Source organism: Pelobates fuscus, chromosome 10, assembly GCF_036172605.1.
Source record: "Pelobates fuscus isolate aPelFus1 chromosome 10, aPelFus1.pri, whole genome shotgun sequence".
Lineage (NCBI taxonomy): Eukaryota > Metazoa > Chordata > Amphibia > Anura > Pelobatidae > Pelobates > Pelobates fuscus.
The window spans coordinates 81,780,948-81,796,527 of record NC_086326.1 but is presented as its reverse complement, the minus strand read 5'-3'; the positions used below and the strand labels follow the sequence as shown (position 1 = coordinate 81,796,527).

The window sequence follows — 15,580 nt, the reverse complement described above, 5'->3', positions numbered from 1 at the left end:
CATAAGATGACAGCAGGAATAAGAGCTCAGTATCGTGAGACATTACCAGGCAGCAAGTGAAAGTGTTAAGCAATAGAAACTATATTATCTGTGTTAAACAAGCAGCTCAGATGGGACAGGAAGATCCATTTGTCACATCCTCGCTTTATTCTTATCTAAGCTTTATCTTATCTGCTACTTTGTATGTTCTCTGTAGTTTTAATCCCAAACTCTCTCCCAGCATTCTATGCCTGCCTGCCAGCCAGCCTCCCCTCTTCCCCTCCTCTCCCCCTGCCTCTCCTTTGCTTAGAGTGACAGGGTAAAACCAGGGACCCTCCTCACTAGAACTGGAGCTCTTCGCCTTGGCGAATCACAGAGTGGTGGAATCTATTGCCTTTGTCTGACAAGTCATCCATCTCCCTGCTTATAGGGGGAGGGCAGTGTGTGTATGAGAGAGTGTGTGTGTAGGGTAAAGAGGAGAGGGAGGGGGGGGGGGGGACTGATTCTGGAGGGGGGCTTTGCAGCTTTTAGAGAGACACACACAGAGAGAGGAGGCTCCATTCTTCAGCCAAACCTCCTAGCACACACATCCCACCTTAAAGTGACAACTCCTGACAGTCTCTCCATTTTTAGGGATACCTATATCAACTCACCATATCCAAAACAAAAACAAAAAAAGTGAAAAGAAGGGGGAAAAGGAAAAAGGAAAAGGAAAGAAACGCAGTTTATTCAGTTTCACAACCCTGGATATTTCTTCTCCTGCTTAACTTTGCATTGAACTCCAGAGAAGTCTACCTAAAGGCTTGGAGGGACAGCTAACTCTGCACTGCATCCAGCTGCATCTCCACTGCATCTCTCTCCAGCCTCTGATATCCCCTCTCACTGCTACACTGGTACCGAGATAGCCCAGGCTCCAGAAGGCATGCTGCAGCCATGAGAAGAGTCACCTGCTTCCCTGAGATATGCTCTTCTTCTCCCCAGGAAGGCTACTAGAAGAAGACCTCTCTCCACCGGCCAAGACAGCTCCTGCTTGTTCCTCTCAGAGCTCCATTCACTCCAAGAATCTGGTTGCCACCATCCATAAGACTTGCCACCCTGTTTGGTTCCTGCTCTCGGCTCTCAGCTGAGGGGGAGTGGGGACCGTACTCAGAGCTTGCAAACAGGTCCGGTTTATTTTCTTTAAGTCTTGAAGTCCAGTCCAGAGGCGAAACGGCGACTACAGCCGAATACCTCCCTTTCATTTGCTTTCCCATGGATATGCATTGCAAAGCAGATCCTTTCTCGGCTATGCACCGTGAGTACTGGAGCCCGGCTCCTTTCTGTATACCGTCTTTTATATTATTAGTATTGTTATTATGAATAGTAGGATTATTATTTTACTTTAACCTCTTCCAGGGCCTTGACAGGCTCCCACTGCACTTCACTACCACCTACACTACAAAATAATGGGTTCATTAGGAAAGTCTATAGGCTATCAGCCCTCCAAGCTTCCAAAAATCAATCTTCTCAACCCAAAATCTACCCCATCCCAAAAATGTTTATATTATCGTATGTTAATTTATGCCAGGCATTGATAATGCGGATTTGAGAAGAAACACTACTATATTAGAATTTCCTTAGAATAATAATAATGGTAATAAAAAAACAAAAAAACATAACCTCTTTTATCCTTGTACAAATAGTTAAAAAAATCGAGTTGTGTGGGAAATGTAATATATATGTATATACATATATATTTGTGTGTGTGTGTGTATTGTATGTATATATACACGAGTGTGTGTGTGTGTTCAGTAGGAAGAGGTTATTCAGAAAGACTATTTCGTTTTTTTGTTTTTTTTTGGTTTTTTTTTAACAATTGAATTAAAGGGGTTGGGGGATTAAAAACAAAGTAGTTTTGGTGAAAAAGTTCGAAATGTGGAACAATCGGCAGGAAAATTCTATTGGTTTCCTTAGTGATTGATACATTTTCGAACTTTGCCCCAGAATTTCACTTTACACATAACTCAACAGGGCCCACTTTATACTTCAGGTCAATTCTTGTTAAGTCTCTATTTTTTTTTTTTTTTTGGCTAATTAAATATCCCAGCACAAACCATCTCCATTTCTCATACACATCTATGCGATTCTGGTAGCTTCTCCTTTTTAAGGAGAAGAGTTTGCTGGTGATCCCCTTTAATGGATAACTGACTATATTTACCGAAAATATTATTAAATACAAAAAAAAAAAAGTATCTTATCCATAAAGACTAACATCACCTTATCGGTTTAACGAAAAATACTACGTTCTAAAAGAACGTTGAAGAATCAATGTGTCAGCCACTGTGTAACGCACATAGAGGATTACCCTTTAATTGAATTTGTAAGGTGTACACTGTTAAATGTTTATTAAAAGCGACTCTATGTAGCCCGCTTTTATTCAACCCCACAGACAGACACATTTCTTGTAATTTATAGCGAAATGTATGAAAATAAATATATATACAAATGTATGTCTGTCTTTAAATATATATATATGTACAAAAAAATATTCATGATAAAAATATACCGAAGTTAATGTAGTATTAATCCATTATTTAATGCACATAGCCAATAACAATATATAAAACAGACCTACATACCTTCACTTAAAGAAAAGTACATTATTTTCTGTATACATATTATTACACACACACACACACACACATATATATATTCATAGTATAAATAATATTATTATATATAATATGTGTACTTTATATAATAAATGTGTGTGCTATAGCTATACATATATATATATATATATATATATATATATATATATATATATATATATATATATATATATATATAATATAATATAATTAATATATATAAGGTTACAGAATACATAGAAGATATGTATAGGCATATATAACACACACATTTATGTATGTATATATAGTAAATTATTGACTAAAATCAACCATATTAAATTATAAATATTTAATCATTTTGCATCTGTTGCCTTTTAATAATATGTAATATGAGTTATCAAAGGTATGCTGAATTATTTATCCTAGAGGTGCTGAGAAAATTGCTGGCGTGTAACTGTATAGCCAACGTGTGTGCAGAATGAGCTGTATACAGTGATAGAAGGAGGCTATCTGGTCCCTACACACACAGACACACTCTCCTAGTATAACGCCTGCTCAGCCCAGGGCTTGTGAGCTCATCCAAGAATGGACAGGGCAGCTTACACTGTGACCAGGACATAGCAGCAGCTTTTTAGGAGGGGAAAAAAAAACTATATTTGTGCACACATTTGGATCGATCTAAGGGCAATGAGGGTTTTCCTGAAGTTCAGAGAGTCAATAAGTCACTGTCAGCAAGGCTGGAGATAACCTCACCAATATAAATAGATCATTTTCTGTTTTTTTTTTCAGGAAAAAAAAAAACTATATCCCAGGCTGACAGGCATGGTTTATGTTTTAGAAACAAAAAAAACCTACATACACACATATATATATATATATCATATGCATATTATTATTTACATGCATATTGCATTGCCAATATATTTACACGTGTCTTAGGGTTCCAATTGGTATATCAGATTTTTCCTTAAATATACGTGCATGCTTTTCTAATGTTTTTACAGATATTGTAAATATGATCCAGATACACATACAATTAGAAATGTATATGTGATGTGAATATTTCCCAATTATTTGAACCTACAATGTTAAATCAGAACAAAAAAAAAAACCCTTTCACCTAGCTCTTAATAAGAGATCATTTAAGGTTTGTTCTTGAAAGATATATACCATTATGTGAATAACTCAGCACCTTTTTTTTTTTTTTTAAACATTGCTTAAAAAGCAATTGTATGATTAAATTAAATTAGCACAGCGCATGCCTAACACGATTAATTCTGTCTGTAACAGTGTTAGTCACGTGCATTTATTTGATCTCTGTATTTCTTAGTGGGATTGGCTTTGGAAAAATATTCATTAATGGAATTTAAACGTCTTCAGCCTTTAATGAGACGCTTTGTCCCTTTTGGAAGAGTCTGGAGAATTCCTTCATCTGAAAGCCAAATTAAAATAATAATAATAATAATAATAATAATAATAATAATAATAGCAGATTTCCTGTCTGATCCCTAGTCTCCTTTTTTAAAATAAAAATAAATCAGAGATATATACATGGGGTTCTAAAATAAAGAAAAGGTAAAAGGGAAGTTGAAGGGAATACAGAAATTGTAAATCAAAACATGCTAAGTGGTTATATCACATGATATCCCAATTTGACCGCAGCTAATCTATAAAGTGATGTATCTGACAGCATATGCAATAGAAATGGCAGGCACAGAACACACCTGCAGTGATAAAATAAAATGGATACAATCATAAGCTTTAAGAAATATATATATATATATATAGTAAATAATATAAATACATTAAATATATAAACTAATATATATATGTATATAGTGTGTGTGTTTATATATGTGTGTGTATATATATATAAATATAGTAAAATAATGTAAATACATTGAAAATATAAATATATATATAAATATATATATATATACCATAGTAAAAATAATATAAACACTTACAATATATAAAATAATATAAATACTTTTAATATATAAAACAATATATATATATATATATGTATATGTGTATATATATATATATATATATATATATATATATATATATATATATATATATATATATATGCAGTGTGTGTGTTTGTGTGTGTGTGTGTCTGTGTATGCCCTTGTTTAATATAGCAGTTATTTTATAATAGACACTAGATGATCACCTTGCAATCCCACTATATGTGTCTAATAATGTGTTATTGGGTTTTTTTCTCTTTGTCTTTTTTTTTTTTTTTTCATTCCCTCTTTCCCAGCAGGGCATGGGGGTGTGAACCAGCTCGGGGGGGTATTTGTCAATGGAAGACCCCTACCTGATGTAGTCAGACAGAGGATAGTGGAGCTAGCCCACCAGGGTGTCAGACCTTGTGACATCTCCAGGCAGTTGAGGGTCAGCCACGGCTGTGTGAGCAAGATTTTGGGAAGGTAAGAACCTTAAACTTCATGTATATCTGTGTCGGCCTGTATATGTATGTGAGTCAGGGGCTGTATATGTATAAGAGTCAGGGGCTGTATATGTATGTGAGTCAGAGGCTGTATATGTATAAGAGTCAGGAGCTGTATATGTATGTGAGTCAGGGGCTGTATATGTATAGGAGTCAGGGGCTGTATATGTATATGAGTCAAAGGCTGTATATGTATGTGAGTCAGGGGCTGTATATGTATATGAGTCAGGAGCTTTATATGTATATGAGTCAGGGGCTGTATATGTATGTGAGTCAGAGGATGTAAATGTATATGAGTCAGGGGCTGTATATGTATGTGAGTCAGGGGCTGTATATGTATATGAGTCAGGAACTTTATATGTATATGAGTCAGGGGCTGTATATGTATGTGAGTCAGAGGATGTATATGTATATGAGTCAGGGGCTGTATATGTATGTGAGTCAGGGGCTGTATATGTATATGAGTCAGGGGCTCTGTAATGACCAATAGGAAATATAAATCGACAGCTATTATGTACTATCTTCTTAAATATGATGATGTGTTAAAACCATTGCAACAGGACAGCAATAAGAGAACACATGGTATAAAAAAAATTAAAAATGAAATTGCTATCATGTAGTTATGATGAGATGTATTTTTCCCTGCTATATAGTAATGTTAATTATGTACTCCTATTTTTAATAATTAGCTGTAAATCCCTGTGCCCGATTTAGCCTAAAATGTTTTTAAACTCATTTATTGAATAACTTAAAGATTTAAAAAATATATATATTTAACGTGATTTTGAAAAATGACACCATGAAGAAATGCTAAATTTTATTAACAACTAAATTTTTTTAAAATTATTTTTCATCCGCAGCATGTATGGTCTGTAAACATTAGGAGACTGGTGTTATTAAAAAGAATGATACTCGTTACTAATTCATTTATTAATATTTTAATGTTTAATATTTATATATATATTTAGAGGGTCACTTCTGAAAAGTATATTAAGATAAGAATACTGATCGACAGATATGCATTTTTGATATAATTACATTGTCAGCTTATAATGGCATTTAAATAGTTGTTTGCAAGCCATTATATAAAAACACTTCTGATCACTATAAAGTAATTTATTTTTATTACCTTCTGAATGTTATGAGGGAGTCTTTTTGAAGTGGATTTTTTTATATCTGTTATTGTATTAGAAAGGAAAATGATTTAGTTGCTTGCATTCCTGAATGCTTATTAGCTATGCTGTGTTATAATTTTAGAACAGAATGCAAAATGTTAACTCTGCAGATATGTCACTGGAATGCATTTAAAAAAAACAAAAAATCATTAGTATTTTACCATTTATCAGCAGATTGCAATAATGCAATTTATTTGGTTTGATTTCAGTGCACAGAGGCAAACGACTGGGATGCTTGGGGGGGGGGGGGAGATATAATAAATATCTTCTTAGTAAAATACTTAAACCTTCATTTTATATTAAGGAGATCAATTAATAATAAAATAAAAGTTGATAGCCCTAAATACATTAAAATAACTAATACACCCAGTGAAATGTATACGTTTGAGTATATGGTGTATTTAAACACGCAAAATGTAAATTTGTACATTGTATGCGTGCCCCCTTTATAACTAGCCTATGACATCATGCACACACTCAGTTGCTCTGTGTCTCCCGAATAGAACGTACAGGTCAGCACCGTATCTTCCGAATAGAACGTACAGGTCAGCAATACATCTGCCGAATAGAAGGTACAGGTCAGAACTGTATCTCACGAATAGAATGCACAGGTATCTCCGCTGATTCTCCCGAACAGAAGCATGTATATCTCCAATCTCTCTGCCGAATAGAAGCAAACATTATTTGTTTACTTTAAGACCAATGCCTTTACTTGGCGTATTCTACACTGAAGTATCTGCACTAAACACAATGTCTCATTTTTGGTGTTTTTGGCTCCCCCTTTGCAGGTATTACGAGACAGGAAGCATCAAACCAGGAGTCATAGGTGGTTCAAAGCCCAAAGTGGCCACACCGAAAGTGGTCGACAAGATTGCCGAATACAAAAGGCAGAACCCCACCATGTTCGCCTGGGAAATCCGGGACAGGTTGCTGGCGGAGGGAATCTGCGATAATGATACCGTGCCCAGTGTGTCCTCCATAAACAGGTAAGACATCCTTATAATACTTGCTACAGATAGGTCTGGGGCTGCCAGAATGGACTGCTTTGTCATCTCTAGGCTAGATTAGGGTCTCTCCATAATCTGCAATGTTATCACTAACGCCTGCCTTGCTCTGTGACCACGAATTAAAGCATTCGAAATGAGAGAATTGCTGCAATAATCCAAAAAGGCATTTTAATAATGGAGAATTGTACTTTTACTACGATCTATGTATCTATCTATCTATCTGTCTGTCTGTCTGTCTGTCTGTCTGTCTGTCTGTCTGTCTATCAATCTATCATAACGTGTTTGGATGATATTCTGCAATATTGATTAGCTTAGATACTAACTGCATTATTGTCTAATGTGTTTTACTTGGAAGGGAATGTCTTGCTATACATCTTTCTGTTTGAGAGGGGGAGGAACCCCTATTGGTTTTGCTTCTTTACTTTTGTTTATGTGTATTACATGTAATGTTTTCAGTCATTTTGTGTTCTCATTAATTAAGAATTTAACAGCTACCAAATTTACAGACAATCACAGAGCCTAGCCGCTGAACCATTAAAATACCAATGTTTATTTATCTTAAGCAAACAGACTTTAAGCTGCAATAGCAAACATCTCCTCTTATATGTTTAAAAAGGGTCGGGATTATTGGGAGATTAGAGAGAATTCACTTTGTAACCAATACCTGGTTAACCCAAAGAAAAGTCTTATCAGTATTGGCATAATTAAACTAAAAGTAGACAATTTGACATACTCATTCTAAATGATCTATCTATCTATCTATCTATTTATCTATTGATCTATTATCTATCTATCTATTGATCTATTATCTATCTATCTATTGATCTACCTATCTATCTTTCGATCGATCTATTTATCTATCGATCTACCGATCCACTATCTATCTATCTATCTATCTATCTATCTATCTATCTATCTATCTATCTATCTATCTATATCATACAGCTTATAAAACACTCTTTTGTTGTGTTTCTTCTTGTTTACTGGCGGATATGAGATTATATATATTGTGTTCTATAGTTATTCTGTTCTATGATAAGAATTCGGTATGACTATAATTATAAATTCAATTAAAAACAAAGAAGAAAATACAATTTAGATATTATCTGTTTCAATTGCTCTGGCATCCTACGTAAATGCTTTTAATATTTCACAAATGACATGGAATTATCCCAAGTCATCTTGCAAGCAGCAGGTAAAATTAACTGCTGGAATGTACCTTGGCTGGGAGATTTCCCTTAGACACACATGCACTATAATATACTGCTGGGCTACTCCAGGAAATTACCCCTGTGTGTGCCATCTGTATTAAAATGGTTATTAAGATATGAACAGGGTAACATATTACTGATGGACCAATTATACATTTTCCTATAAACCTCCCCTATCCATTTTTTTTTAATCTTGTTTCAGTTGGGTATACAAATAATGGCAGTTTAGTATTCATACACTCCACAATGCAGAAACTGAGGGACACACACAAATGTCACATTGATTGCCACAGAATTGAAGTGACATTGTGTTATAGCATGGCAAGTTTTTATTGTTGGGACAAAGCCCACAGTATAATTAATTCATCCTTACTCACATTGTGTAAAATATTTGATATCAAAATTCCACAGGGCAGGGCGAGACAGGATCAGTTAAAAATGTACAAAAAAAACATTATTTTTTTTTCGCAATAAAAACAAATACGATTGGCAGGATCCTTTTTAGAACTTTTAGATTTACAAACTTTTTTGTCATATTAATACTCTTTTTTGTGACTTAAAGATGTTAAAAAGGCCCCGTTTCAGTTCATATCACTGGAAAGCGATTATTCACCAGATCTTAAAGCAAAACAGAAATAAGTAAAATAAATTTTCTTTTAAGGCAAATTCTGCATTAAATGCCTTTATTCTTCATGCTCTACAAGCAATTTTTTTTAATGTCAAAATGTATGAAACGCTCCATAGCAAAAGTACATATAATGATAGTATTTAAATTGCAATGAATGTAAACTTAAATCTTGCAATGATTAAACATGGAGAAAGTTACACCATTTATAATGGGTTCTAAATCTTAAATTTTGTATTTGTAATGGATGTAAAATCCTCTTTTAGTGTGTAGAATTTTAGTCTTCTTAGTATGATGTAGACAGAGAGGCCTGTAACATATCCTGCTGGAGTAAATTTCAAATCCTTATGACCGCCAAGACATTATTGCTTCACGTAAGATCCCGCACAGCCTGCTTTAACTTTTGAATGCTTTAGGCCAAGCCTACAGCCCTCCCGTTGAAAAATATTTAATTTTTTCTAATTAAGCGTCTTGTTTGATAAAGGCATTTTCTCCCTCTGATCTGTAACATGCTTCATTGTTCTCTCTCTTGAACTAATGGTTAAGCCAGATAGGTATTACTAACTTCACTGTATGACATCATCTAACCTTTATGTGCGCCAAGTGGGCTTAAGCAGGTGACTCTCAGTGGGAGGGGGAGAGAATTCTTCTAAAGATGGGAGAAACCAATGGGCGAAAGAGATTTGATACTATACAAAAAGTAAAACCAACTCACAAATTCCACCTTCTACCTTTTTGGCTCCGAGTACGTTTACGCTGCAGCATGTTGATGTTGATGCGTAAACCATATACTGACACTGAAATATACATTACGAGTATTTAAGAATCCCATATATGTTTTCATTTAACAAGTCATTTTGAAAAAATAATTTTTCTTTGTAGCGTTGTTTTAGAACGGAATATGCGTCCAATGGTAATTTGTAATTGCAATGTTTAAAAATGTAAAAAAGTTTAAACAATTTATCCTAAACAAAAATAAATTCCCCCGGTACATTATGGGGTATTAATTGTAATATTTGGTTGAACCCAGTTTTAGCCATCTAACTCTAATACAAACTCTCAGTTCTATTTTGTGAGTTTTGCCTTTTTTCTTTGAAGACCATTCTGTTTGCTCTTGCACTCATTTCCCTACATCGACACGGTAAACAAGAAAGAAACAGTGTTTATTTCATCAACCTTCAATATCTATCTATCCATCCATCCATCCATCCATCCATCCATCTATCTATCTACTTAGATGTTAATAAACTGTAAACCACCGTAAACTTTTTTTAAAAATGAAATACAATCATACACAGTTGCTAGCGCTTCTTTTTTCGTGAGAAAGTCTTTGATTTGAGATTCCTTGCGAGTAAAAGTTAGCCCCCTTGTTATGCAATAATTGCTTGATGCATCACACAAATATATTCACTCTTTCAAACAAACAAAAAAAAAGTTATTGCATAAAAAACATACACTAGTTTGGTTTTTCAAGTAGATTTGATTTAGATTTTTTTGTAAAATAGATTGTAAACTTAGCAGTATAGGCAAGTGAGACTTCATTTTTCATTAGCATGTATTTGTTTAAGTAAAGTGCTTAGCATTTTTTAATTTGTGCATTAACATTGAGAATTTCCTAGTTCAATAAGGACAATATACAAATAGAAATAAAAAACATATAGAGTAGATCTCATTAAAGTTATAGATAAGTGATTGATTACCATATATTATAGGTCGAACTATTTCAGGTAGTCTCTAATATCTAAAAAAGAACACAAACATAATTTACCATTTCTTTACGTAACGTGGTCAGATACACTTTTGGTTAATTTAACAGTAGAAAGTAAAAAATATTTACCACCTTCATTTTCGGATTCAATTTTTCAAAATAATTTTTTAAATATTTGAAAAAAAGAATAGGAAAAGTGAAATAATGAGAAATATTTATGTATCGTGGTTATCATATGACTAATGATCATTCTTTAATAAAAAGTTATTGCAGATTAAAAATTAAGGGTGAAAACATTAGCTTTTATTCTTCTTAAGATAAATGGCATTCCTTTACAATTATAAATTAATTTGGAGTCAAACTCACATTAAATATTATAGTTCTAGATAAGAGCGCTATATAAGAACTGTTGATAAACAAATAAATACATTTATAAAAAATATGTTAACTATTACGTGCTGTGTTGTATTTTTTTTACATATATATGGAAATATTATTGTGTATAAAAATGTACTTTGTATTAAGATTGGCGTAAAAGAAATGACTATACTTGTATTATTTCCACTTTGAATATTCAATGTCTAAATGTTTTAATTTCTTTGTATTAGTACGTACTAGTTGGACAAAACTTTTTTTGAGCCAGTTGAAGTCTTGCAAAGTCACAAAAGTTAAATTTTATGACACATAAGTTTTAAAGTTTGCCCCCCTTTCATTTTGTTTATATTTTAAAATATGTTTACCGTTTGTGTATGTATGCATGTTTAAATCTATCTGTAGATACTGGTAGATAGGTATATAGATATGTGCAGAAGTAACCATGTAATAAATATGAATACGCATAGGCTAAGAATACATATATAAAAGTTTAAATATATTTTGTTTGCATCTTACGTAACAGTCACTTAGCAGATTGTTTTGCAACATAATACAGGATTTTGGCCCAAATGCTATGCAGAGCTAGCACACCATTCTTGATTTCAGATTTTTATTAACTTGGGAAAAACAACCTGCTGAATATAGATTGAATAGTGGATGACATAATCATGTCAGATATGAAGGACCATACGTTCAAATACTGCACAGGTAACCTCACAGTTGTTTTCGTTGTTCAAGCTGGGTTTATTCATTAATGTCCACTCAGAGCAGTGTAGCTCGTTCAGGGTGGTCTGGAGTGCAACACTATCCCCACAGCTGCAACAATCAGCCCATAGAGAGGCAGATTTAGATCAGAGATCAGTTCAGCCCCATCTGTCTCTATGAAAACCAATCAATAACTTGGAAACCAGATCCACTGTCCCTGGGAAATGGACAGCAAAATAGTTCAATACCGAAGTCATACTATGGAATTGTACGTGGAGGTGGCATAATATGGAAAGCGAGGCATCCATATACTATGACACAGACAATAATAGGGCCCCTCTCTGGACGTGCCCTATTTTGTGTTCAGAGACGTCTAAGAGAGCACCATCATCAGGTCAATTTTAATAGACTCTCGATACTGATACTAATAGAGATTTGATACAATGTGGAAGAGTGTCAACCCCCAGGAGACTGTGTCCCCATCAATAAGTCATCCACCATCTAATCTAGTCAACATCTTAAATCTATCCGAAATATTCACATATTAGCATAGAATTACAGAGACAAGAGACAAAACATCATCTGTCAAATTCAGAGGTCAGACCAGCTTTTACTCAGAATTAATCTAACACTATTGGTTCTTATTTTTTTTTTGCCTCGAACATGCGTTTAGCTATTGTTTCCCTTGTTCTTTTATTTACTTTTATATTTAAGTGATCTAAAGATGGTGTATGTAAAACTAGTATTAACATTGCAAATTAAATAAATGAATAAAAGCCCCCCCATCCCCCCAAAAAACATATGCTGGTTATGACAATTTTGAGGACTATGGTAAATATATTGCTGCATAAGATAAAAACAGTTGAGAGATTTAATGTAAAAATAGTAGTGCTTGGTAGTACATATGTAAATATATATATATTTTATTATTATAATTTCCAGAGGCAAGGATCTTTCTGAATGTCTGTCTTTTTCTCTCTCTCTCTGTCTGTCTGTCTGTCTTCTTTCTGCCTGTCTGTCAATTGTTTAAGAACATGCACTAAGAATATTTACCTTGCTAACCCTATATTGTAAGCTCATTTGAGCAGAGCTTTCCATAAATCACGTATCATTTAGCTACATTTGTTTCCACAAGTTGTTCAATCTTTGCTTACACATGCGGGGCTGTTGAATTTCTTGATACTCAATATATAAAAATAATAATAATAATAATAATAAACTCAACAATATTTGCACGCACACTCTCAGACAAACATATACAAACATATTGGCCTACTTACATACCTTTCTACACTTTGTTTTAAAAAAAGAGGGGATCATATTCTATTTATTGGTATCTTTAGGAAATGCAATTTATATTTGAAGATATACTACCCCCAAAAAGCTTCACTATACAAGGGGATATTACACAGAATCCATATCTCCCCTGGCAAGGCTGGCACGTAGGGAGGGAGTGAAAACAAAATCAGGTGCAAATCCCTCCCATCTGTGCAGGACAGAGTAGGTTTTGCATTAATGAACTTTGCACTGTAACTAGGGGTCACTCTTCCGTTACGCTGGAATCAGCATTACATTTTAATGAGATGTTTGGAGAGCAAAGCCTGCCTCACAAGACACAAGCATACTCACCCCTCCACCTCCCCTGCACGCACACACACACTCACACATACATACAAAAAGTGTAGAAAAAAATAATTTCATGCACTGTGGCTGCTTAAGAAAGGGTAATCTTAGCGGGTCCCAGCATATGTATGTGATAAATGTTAACTGTGCATTAATCGCATTAAAGAGGTACCTATAAACTTTTCATTTCTAATTAAATCCAGGATGGAGATTTTTTTTTTCAAACCCTGCACAATATAGGCCTATTGTTTATGTGGAAAATTAAAATGCAAATACAATGGATTTATTTCCATTATGGGTGCGATATGCAGGATTTTCTGTTTAACAGCGTGCAATTATTTAAAACCAGGAAGCTTTTTTTTTTTCATTCTTCTTGGCATCCTATATTAGGGAATTGTTCTTTTCTTCAAGGTCAAATGCCCACCGTATTCCCAAATCCTCGCAAAACACACTAAAATGCGCAGGCTGTATTGAAGAGCAATATTCTATGACTATTGCAAGTCTGATTGCTGCTAAGTGCGTAAGGTTAGGTTTCAAACAGACCGTAGGACAAAAAAACCTAGATGAAATAAGCATTATGGCAAATTAAAAAACTTATTTGCCTGCTAACATTGTGTATCGGTGATAATAATAACAATATGAAATTGGATAATTATAATAATGACGATACTTACAATTTTTTATGGGGCTAGGTTTAAACTGAAAACTAGCACTGCTGAATGAACATATCCTCTATTTGTCTTAAACAGATTCAAGAGACTGCCACTGTCCGCATAATGACCTCAAAAAGGATTTTCTTGCCAATATGATATTAAATTGACATAGAGCAATGAACCGTAAGCAGACACAGAGGTGTATGTATATTGCCGAATAGATACTGGTCTATATGCAGAACAGTGTGATATAGTCAGACAGGCTCTTTGGTTTTATAATTCTCAACTACCCACCCATGCATTGCACTACTAAAATTGGGAGCCACGTTAATAAAGAAAGGGCTAGCAATATTTGCATACAGTTGCTTACAGTTTTCTTGGCTTTTAAAAAAGAAACTGTTAAAAAAAAAAAAAAAAAAAAAGCACCGGATCAGTTCTTCGATAACACAAAACAAGTTATTTTTTAATGACTTGTCCAAATCAAAATATGCCATAGGCCTGTCTAGGTTTATTATTAAAAAAATATTAAATATAAATGTAGACTCAAAATGTAGAATTAGAAAAAAAAAAAATTAACTGAAGTTGATGCTAAAAAATGTACAATCGTCTTTAGCTATTCCGGTTACATAGCTAGATACAACAGAGGCCCAAATATTTTAAAACTCTGTTCTGTTTCTGAATGTCTGATCAACCACCAAATGGCCAGAAAACGGTATCAAGTTTCATTATGAACACAATGCTGGCTTAAATGCCTGCTAATGTATGTGGATACACCCGTGCAACTGGGTTATGTCTAAACAAATGAATACAATAATAATTTGAAGGATCATAACAATATAGCATTGGCAGCAAGCAGAGGAGTTATACTGGAAACCAACCAGTCTCCAAAACCCTTTTTTTTTTCTTTACTCAATCATTTTGCTCTGTGAAAAGAGCTTACCAAGAGTTCTGATACACACTATTACTAGCGCCAATATTCTGGTTTAGAAATGGGTCGTAACTTTCTTACTGCTTGCTTGGTATTTGCTAACAGTTGTTGTGCTTATTCCTGTTGAATATATAAGAACATTGTACATTTATAGCACATTTTTTTAAAATGTCTTTATCATTTCCATACTTGGCCAACATTTCAAATAGCCGAAGAGGGTACTCTTGTATTAATTAGTATTTTCCAATTAATGGGCTAGAGGTGAGGGCAGACGGTGGGGCTACTTCCAAACCTAAGTACAAATCACGATCTCCCAAAGGTCATTGATGTTTTTCAGAATGTGAATTCAACATTTCAGTTGAAAATGCTATTAGAATTTATTTGATGCAGGATTTTTCATTGTTAAATGGCTTGATGTCCCTTCTGTATCATTTGAAATTCTACATAGCACAAGGCATCACTTTTCATGCGCTGCCCATCAATAATATCTGGGGAATTTGGTGGTGCTAAATGTCATTAAT

General features: G+C 34.0%; 1 protein-coding gene across 11 annotated transcripts in view; it reads left to right on the top strand.

Moving 5' to 3' along the window:
- The first annotated feature begins 974 nt into the window (after positions 1–974).
- Positions 975–15,580, top strand: part of PAX2 (paired box 2) — a 74,029-nt gene continuing 59,423 nt past the window's right edge. For 8 of the 11 annotated variants that reach the window (XM_063433960.1, XM_063433958.1, XM_063433956.1 and 5 more), the window contains exons 1-3: positions 1,158–1,273; positions 4,861–5,029; positions 7,013–7,210. In XM_063433960.1, the coding sequence (XP_063290030.1) occupies positions 1,231–1,273; positions 4,861–5,029; positions 7,013–7,210 (410 nt within the window). In that variant the 5' untranslated portion in view covers positions 1,158–1,230. Of the gene's footprint in view, positions 1,274–4,860; positions 5,030–7,012; positions 7,211–15,580 lie in introns of all 11 variants that reach the window. The other 3 variants (XM_063433959.1, XM_063433954.1, XM_063433961.1) reach the window with 2 other exon arrangements.